The sequence below is a fragment of the Nicotiana attenuata genome, unplaced genomic scaffold (genome assembly GCF_001879085.1).
Source record: "Nicotiana attenuata strain UT unplaced genomic scaffold, NIATTr2, whole genome shotgun sequence".
NCBI classification, from domain to species: Eukaryota; Viridiplantae; Streptophyta; class Magnoliopsida; order Solanales; family Solanaceae; genus Nicotiana; species Nicotiana attenuata.
Window position 1 is genome coordinate 171,044 of NW_017670443.1, and position 9,196 is coordinate 180,239.

Consider the following 9,196-nt stretch of genomic DNA (forward strand, 5'->3'; position numbering starts at 1 on the left):
CAAGAAAGTGGGGAAGTGGGGATTGGGACGTGAGTGTGTCGGGTGGTTTTTTGGAAGATCATGGGTAGGTTGACTCACATTTGAAATTTGAATTGGTTATCAAACTTTTCAAAAGTCACGTAAATGCTTGTTATTTCTTTTTCTTTTTCTTTTATAAGTAGAATTTAATTAAACTATTAAGACAACAAATATTAATTAACTAACTCTAGTCTAGCACAATATATATACATATAAAAAATTAAATATTTACATATACTTTACGTAATACTAAGAAAGACTCTATAGCTTACTTAATTTTTTTTTTTGGTAGACTTTCATTTTCTCTTTACAAATAGAAATAAAATATGTTTTACACACACACACACACACACACACACATTAAGATTAGACCTAAAGAAAATATTTACTAAAATAGTATATAGTTTGGGTGTGGTCAAAAATTAGTTGTTCACAGGGAGACAAACTTTCTCCCATGCCAATAGAGCCTTTTTTGACACATTACCTTCTCCTGTCCATAGAAAGCTTCTGCAGATTGCTTCAATTAGCTTTGTGATCTTTTTAGGGAGCACAAAGATTTGTGCCCAGTAAGTTTGGATAGAGAACAGAACACTCTTTATCAGTTGAATCCTCCCAGCATAAGATAGAAACTTAGCAGTCCATGAGGTTATTCTACCTACTATTTTTTCAATCAGAGGTTGGCATTGTGCTATTGATATTCTTTTAGTGCTTAGAGGAGCACCCAGGTATCTGACTGGCAGGTCACCTCTCTAGATTCCTAGAAACTCTAGGATTTTCTCTTGTGCATCTTGTGTGACTCCTCCAAAAAATATTGAACTTTTGTTTTTGTTGATCACTAGTCCAGAAGCTTTTGAAAACTCCATGAAGCGATGAAATAGTAACTTGACTGATCCTATATCACCCCTGCAAAATAATAAAAGGTCATCAACAAATCCAAGTTGCAAGATTTGCATCTTTGCACACTTGGGATAGTAGTTGAAGTCCGGGATCTGGTTCAAAATCTTTAAGCTTCTTGTCAAGTATTCAATTGCTAGTACAAACAGGAATGGAGAAATTGGATCCCCTTGTCTCAACCCCTTCCTAGCTTCAAATGGCTTTGTCAATGCACCATTGATCAGAATTGTATAGGTGATAGTCTCTATACAAGTCATGATCCACCTCACAAATTGCTCAGGGAAAGCCAAAGCATTCAGTACCTGTTCCATGAAAGCCCATTCAACTGAGTCATAGGTTTTTTGCATATCCAGTTTCATCATACACCTAGGTGATACCCCTTTCCTTCCATATCCTTTCACAAGTTCATGGCTAAGGATGATGTTATCTGTGATTACTCTGCCAGGAACAAATGCAGACTGTGTACTATCAATCAGTGTATACATAACTCCTTGCAGCCTCTTAGTTAAGACCTTGGAAATCACTTTGTATAGCACAGTACAACAGGAGATAGGTCTGTACTCTTTTATGCTAGCAGGATTCCTGACTTTAGGAACTAAGGTAATAGTTGTACAGTTTATAGGTCTATACATTTGAGTTGTTTCAAAGAATTCCAATACAGCCTGTGTCACATTCTCTCCTATAATTTGCCAGGATTTTTTGAAAAACACTGCATTAAAACCATCATATCTTGGGGCTTTTAAATCACTGATTTCCTTCAATGCTTCCCATACTTCTTCCTTAGTCACTGGCTTGATAAGCTGTAACTGCTGATCTATATTTAATACTGCTCCCAGTTTCATGACATTTGGGTTTATGGCTAGAATGTTTTCTGCTCTTGACCCCAGCAGTTTCTTATAATATCCTAATATTTCTGCTTCTATATCATCCTCCATTACTAGTTGAGTTCCCATGTCATTTGTTAGGATCTGGATTCCATTCAAGTTTCACCTATTCTTCATCTGTGCAAAGAAATAGGCTGAGTTTGAATCCCCCAGCTTCTGCCATTGAACTCTGGATCTTTGCTTGTATATACTCTCTTCGATCATTACCCATTTTTCTAATTCACATTTCAAGGCTTTCTCCTTATCTATTAACTCTATGTTCTGTAGTCTATAGCTCATTTCCTCTTGTACTATCTGTAGCTCCTTCCTGGTCTCTTCAATCCTTTCATCAACCCCTTTAAAGTGCTGTATGTTTATCTCTTTGATGACCTCCTTTGTCTTTTTAAGGTTATCCCAGACTGCCTGCATCTTCCCTCTTGTACCCCTTTCTTTCCAAGCTAGCTCCACTTGCTGTGTGAATTGGGGATGATCAGCTATACAGTCGAAAAATCTGAATGGTCTGTTCTTCTTTCCCTGTACCTGAGTGATCATTAATTTTAGTGGTGAGTGATCAGACACAAGAGGCTCTAGCACCTGTACTTTCAAGTTTGGCATTGTCATCATCCAGCTAGCATTCACAAGAGCCCTGTCTATCCTGCTATAAGTATGGTTGTTTGTCCATGTGTAATTCCTTCCCACATATTGTAATTCATTCATCCCAGTATCATTCATATACTCCTTAAAATCTTTTGTCTTCACATCTTGAATCTCAGATCCATGTTGTCTGTCTTGTGCATGTAATACTGCATTATAATCCCCCATAGCTAGCCAAGGACCTTGTTGCATACTATGAATCTGCCTCAACTTCTTCCACAAATTCAATCTATCTTTGATGGTATGCAAGCCATATATTGCTGAGAATCCAAATGTGATTGACTTTGAGATTATTCTAATCTGGCCATGTATCAATTGTTCATCAACTTCAACTGGTTCAAATGTATAGATCCTAGGGTCCCAAATTACCCATATTCTACTTTTGTGCCTTGTACTAGAGTTGGATGTCCACTTCCATCCAGATGCAATCTTCTTAATTACCTTATTAGTTTTGTGCTCTTTTACTCTATGTTCAACCAAAGCTATTATTGCTTTATTATTTCCTTTTATGAACTCCAATACCTCATTTTGCTTATAAGTTTTATTCAACCCCCTAACATTCCATGTTATCACACTCATACTGGTATGAAATAAGGATAATGATACAGTTCTTGCACCACTGGGCTACTTTGCTGCACTTTGCTTGTACCTGGTTCATCATATGTATGATCATTTTTCAAACTTTGGAATCTATTACTCCAGTTAGTTCATGTTCTTCATTTTGTTTGGCCTTGGCTGCCCTTGCTGCTGATTTACCAAGGACTGTTATCCACCCCTCATCATTCTTTTGTGCATCTTCCCCTTCTGACTCTGACTCTTCCAGCTGAGTTGATGCAGTCACTTGCTTTTGTTCAGTCTCCTTCTTTTTATTGGCACCATCTCTATCTGCTCTGAGCCAGACCTGCTTGCCTTTGATCACCTTCCTCTGTTGGATCATTCTTTGTGGTTGTGTATTTTTTATCTCAGTACAATCATGTCCTATTTTCAAACACTTAGTGCAGTATTTTGGCTGCCAGTCGTAAGTGACTTCCTATTGGATTAGCCTCCCCTTAGGATCCTGTAATTTCACATTCCTAGGCACTGGCTTTGTGATGTCCATTTCAATTAGCATTCTTGCATAAGAAATCCTAATTGAACCAGTAGTACATTCATCAGCATAAACAGGATTCCCCAATGCACTTCATATCTTACTTAATGCTTTCATACTCCAACAGTTGAGAGGCAAATGAGGAAATCTCACCCATAAGGGAATAGTTTTCAATACTTCATCATGCACATTGAAATCTTCTGACCATGCTTTCATAATTATAGGTCTATTGTTCACTGTATGAGGCCCAGAGTATAGCACCTGATCCCTTTCCTCCAAATTGTTGAATCTTATCACAAAGTAACCTTCATTATGATAATAGATCTGTGGTTTTACTGAGAATTTACCCACTGAGCTCAGGAATCGTTCCATTGCTCCAATAGTAGGTGATTCCCCTATCACATACAGGACAATCGGAGATCTCCATTTTTCAGTTTCCAATTCAACATCATCAAGTTCTAGTTTCACTATCTTCTCACCATTTTGAACTATCGGGGCCATAAACTGTAAATTCATACCTTTCATGGCTAATTTGTTACCTACTACCACATTTGCCCATGACTGATTCCTGTTTTCATTCCTTGTCTCACCATTTTTACTGTTCTCCACAGTACCATAGTTGCATGGTATTGTTCCATTGTTTAGGCTTCATCACTTGTGTTTGAGCTTTCCCACTTCTAGATCCACTACCTGTAATTTGAGCAGCTACAGGTGTGACAGCTATTTCCTTCGATTTACCTTTATTAAAAGAAAGATCTGCTTCCTCCTTGCTCAGCTCACTCTGCATGCTCCTCAGAGTGGAGTTTCCAGTTGGTTCTTCAATTTGTATCCCTTTTGGTGACACAAACAATTCTAATACAGCATTCCTGGTTTCCGTTGATCGCTGGTCATTAATTGAAACCTTCATCTGGTTTTTCTTAGGTCTGCCTCTCCCTCCCATGGCTTCCAAGCGCACGTTAGCTAGGCCACGTTAGCGTGCTCTAAGAGAGAAATGTTAGAGAGAGTTCTTCTATCATCATGCCTTCCTTCCTGCTGTTATATCTACATCTAAGTCATCTCTATTTTGTTGCACTTTAGTACGAGCCTTCTACCATGATAGTTATTCATGCCTCTACTTGTTAGCTTACAAAAATCATGCTTTTCCTTCTTAATTGTTATATCTACAACTAGGCCTTCTACCATGCTAGTTAGGTGAAGTTTATGTTCCTCTTTCCTAATTGCTGTCATTACTCCTATGCCTTCAACCTAGTATATTACCTTTGTCCATATGTATTTCCTTGTTCATTATTGCCACTCGTGTATTTCCTACTTTGTCATCACTATTATCGGCATTTCTGCCACCTGGTTGGTACCGTTATACGTATATTCAATGAGGATGAGATAATTGCACGAAGGGTATTACCGTGCCATTGAATTGATATCTTGAGTACGTTTCTCACATTATGAAAGTTATGGAGTTACTATTGTGGTTTGTTGGTTATCGCTCTAAGGAGGATTGGCCAAGATATTAGGAAATGTTAAATTGTGATCTCTTATGTACTTAGTTATTTTTGTTATATTCTAGTATTGTTCTGCTAGTTTACTGTATCGATTATATCAGTGAGTATCTTTTAATTAAAAAGCCTCGTCACTACTTCACCGAGGTTAGTCAAGATACTTACTGAGTACATGGGGTCGGTTGTACTCATACTATACTTCTGCACCTTGCGTGCAGATTTTGGAGCGAAGCTACGGTGGATGACAGGGGCTGACTCTGAAGATGTTCGTGCCTTCCGGATGTGGCTACCACTTGTTCCCGGGGTAGTTCTAGAGTTGAATGTACATTTCAAACAGAAGTTGTATTTATTTCATATCCGTTTTTGCAATAACCAGTGCTAGCAGCTCATGTCTTGTATTACTAGTCTTTGGGTCATTGTTTGAAATCCAGATATATCAATTGTTGATCATATTTATTTTATTAGAAGTTAACTGTTAATTGGCGGACCTAACGGGTCGAGTTAGGTGGCATCACGACTTGTAGATTTTGGATCGTGACATAAGGAAACAAAATTTACCGCATCAACAGTTAATCGGCAAAAAATAGTTTTATTACATAGATGTAGATGCAACTATCACAAATTACTACAAGTTCACCCAAAATGAATTTGTCCAATGACCAACTCGAGCATAAATTACCCTAATAAAACTAAGATGGATCCATCCTTCCCCTGAAGATATCCAGTGCAAATTTTGCCCTGAACAACTCCATTCGCTTGTCATTAAGCTACACCATCGGAGGAAGTTAACGACCTTCACTGCATATGTTCCACTGATTTCGCTACAATAATCAAAGACACAATTAGTTATTAGAGAAATCAGAAGAATGAGTAAAACATAATGGATGATACATTTAGTTTACCTTTGAAAGCTAATTACTATCGTTGCCGAAGGAATATGCGTCTTAGCAATTGATCTTCCTCATGTTACTTACATGCAAATATGTAACGTCGCATTTAATAATTTGAAACTTATGATCGGAATATGAAAAACGATCCCAATTCTAGCTAACATCTATGACCAGAAGACAATCGACCACATGTTTATCAATAAACATTAGGTCGCCAGTCCGACGAAATTCTAAAATACAGAGCCCAGAGATAGTCCAAGAAGCAAATATAACCACCCACGCCATATAAGATAGGTTATACACAACCCAATCGATCTTGAACATGCACATGAACGAATCCCTCTATAAAACCCCAATCACAAATGTACGAACAAAAAAAATAAATTAAGAATTACCAAAGTTGATAGGGGCTATAGAGACGATTCCACCCAAAATCGAAGCTTGATTCTTGTCGCCGCCGAAAATCACCGTGGTCGAGGGGGTTGAGTGAGAGAGAATAAACAGCAGAGAGATGAAAAGGAAAATAGCAAAATATTTTGGTGAAATAAGATTTTTCAAACCTTAAAGGAAACCCACAAGTTTTGAAATTATTAAAAAGGCCACAACCACCTTAACCCACTCATTTAGCTATTTTCTAACCCAAAAGAATTGAGAAAGAAAATAGATGGTCATTGGCCAATTTAACTTTTTTGGAGGTTTTCTTGACAACCTCTCAACTTACTATCATTGCCTCCCAAAGTAACAATCATGGGGGAATTTATATTTACAAAGGTGATACACAAATCAATTGTAGTTCTTAACCATTTAATTAGCTTGAAGCGTACCTACTGAGACCGTGAAAGAAAATATCCTATAAAGCTAAAGTTATAAATAAAATTGGTTCAAGTTGAAGGGAGAAGAACTAAAAAGAAGTGCATATTTAATTGTCTTTTACTTTTATTAGAATTTTCTCAACTAACCTAAAAAAAAAAAGAGAATAACATAATAAATATAATAATTATTTAAATTATACTATATAGGAAGAGTAGCTTTTTGGCCTCTAATTTTGTGAGGCCTAAAGGGGCCGTTTAGTAGCCTAGGGTTAGCCGCCTCTACTTGCTGACGACTTTTAAGTTCTACTCTTTTGGCATTTTTAGAAAAAAGTTGATTAAGTAGGCCATCAATGATGAAACGAAGTGATCAGCTTTTATATATATCTCTAGAGGAACCCATATGCAACATGAATTAATGTGCCAACATTTGTTTAAAAGCAACTGCATAATTTAATAAGAAATTATTGAGATTTACCAAGAACACACGAATCTAGTCTAATTAAAAGAATTCATATCTTGTACGTAATTAATTATTAAGTAAGTTCATTCACATTAGGAGGTATTGATTGAACTTGCCGACCAACTTACTTTTTCATTTTTCTTAGAAGTCATCAACTTGTTTTATGGCTTTTATCGCAATAATGGATTTGAATTAAGGAGAACCTTAAAACAATGATAAAGTTATTTTCATTTGACCTATAGGTTAGAAGGCCGAGCCATAAAAGCAGTCACTAATATTCTTAGGATAAAATCCTTCGTTAAATCTTGCATGAACACATAGTTCTTTAGACACTGAGATACCTCTTTTATCGCAATAATGGATATATATATATATATATATATATATATATATATATATATATATATATATAATTGTCAAATGTCACAATAAAAAACAAAACTTACCAATTTGCACTTATTTTGTCGGGAAAAAAAAAGTGGTTTGTCATCATGTGAGACATTAGTAGGAAGTGGACAATGTCAATTGCATCGTGTAAAGCATAACTAAGTTTCGAGGGACACCGTTTAACGTTGATTTTACATTATTGAGGCACAGATTCACTACTAAAAACAAAAACTAATGACAGATAAATTCTGTAACTAATAAAATTTTTATTGTTAATCCTATTTAGCGATATATTTTTAAAAATTTTTATTAGCTACGAGCGATTTAACCAACATATTAACGATAAGTTCGTAATTAATTAAAGTTTTTTTAATAGTGATTTGAAATGCTAAACTAACAATATGTGACAAGGACTGAAGTTTAAAAAGAAAAAATCAAAGGTCACTATCTAATTGATTTGACATAGCCATCGGCATATGCCTCTATCCCTTGAATCGCTGTACACTAAAACTATTTTTGTCCTAATTACTGTCATGGGCGGCTTTCCAGCCATGCCCCATGACCCCTTGGGCGCGCCCCGTGGCGTCCTAGCAAACCTCCCAATGCCTAGCGCCATGGACAGCCCCGTGGTCTTGGCCGCGCCAAGTGACAAGCGCGCAGGTGCCTCTGTCGCCCCACCGATATCCCTCGCGAGCGCCAAGCCGCAGGCAGAAGCCAACAGCGCCGCGCGCGCAGACGACGCCGCGCGCGCAGACCGTGATGCCAAAGACACTGCTGCTGACAACGGACCTGCTGCTGCCTTATAGAAAACTAAGTCATTTTCATTGTAAATATAGAGTAGTTTTATTTCATGTACTTCCATTATGTTTCTCTAGCTTAGTCAAGTCTAGTCTTGTAACTTTGGATTACTTTTTTTAAGTACTATTAGGGGGGATCAAGCAATCAAAACTTTCTAGCAAGTAAGCAATTCTCTGTACTGGTGTCTCTCCCCCTCGACACCGCGTTGCTTTTCTGTAATAGCTTTCATTAATGCAATCAAGCTTTCTTTCATTCTGAATTCTCATTTCTGTTCTCTCAATTGCTCTTGACATTGGTTTTCCCGTACGGCACTGACAATCTCGTCTAGCGTACGGAGGGGACCTCAGTTGGCGGACAGCAACTGCACTGACATCAGTTGTCTAGCCTTACGTCGCCCTTCCAAGGAATCTCAGGAAGGCGCCGCGTAACAGTTGGTATCAGAGCCTAGGCTCGACATCGGACGAGGGAACGTATTGACATACCACCATTTCTGACCATGGTGAATCATGGGGACCGCATTGCGGCCCTCGAAGGGACGGTTGAGGTATTGCGGCCTATTGTGGATACGGTGCCTGAACTAAGAACCAGCCTACTGCAAAGGTTGGACGACCTGGACCGCAGGGTGCTTCAGGTCGAAGTTGACGTTGAAAACATCAGTCGCGACTCCGAGGGAGACCGGCAGACGGCAGCCACAGAGGCAGCCGAAATCTTTGAGAAATTCGAGGGGCTCCAACAGGAGCGCACCGAGGATTTAGCCCACAGGGCACAAGAGGCAGAAAAGGTGACTGCCATGCAACAACCATTGACAAATTGACAGACCAACTCAATGTTGTCAAC

The 9,196-nt window shown here is 38.1% G+C and overlaps 1 protein-coding gene across 1 annotated transcript; it reads right to left on the bottom strand.

Annotated features, from left to right (window-relative positions):
• Positions 1–1,898: 1,898 nt before the first annotated feature.
• Positions 1,899–3,008, bottom strand: LOC109239475. Its single transcript, XM_019406044.1, has one exon. It carries the CDS (start codon positions 3,006–3,008, stop codon positions 1,899–1,901), a length of 1,110 nt encoding a protein of 369 aa, XP_019261589.1.
• Between the last annotated feature and the right edge of the window lie 6,188 nt (positions 3,009–9,196).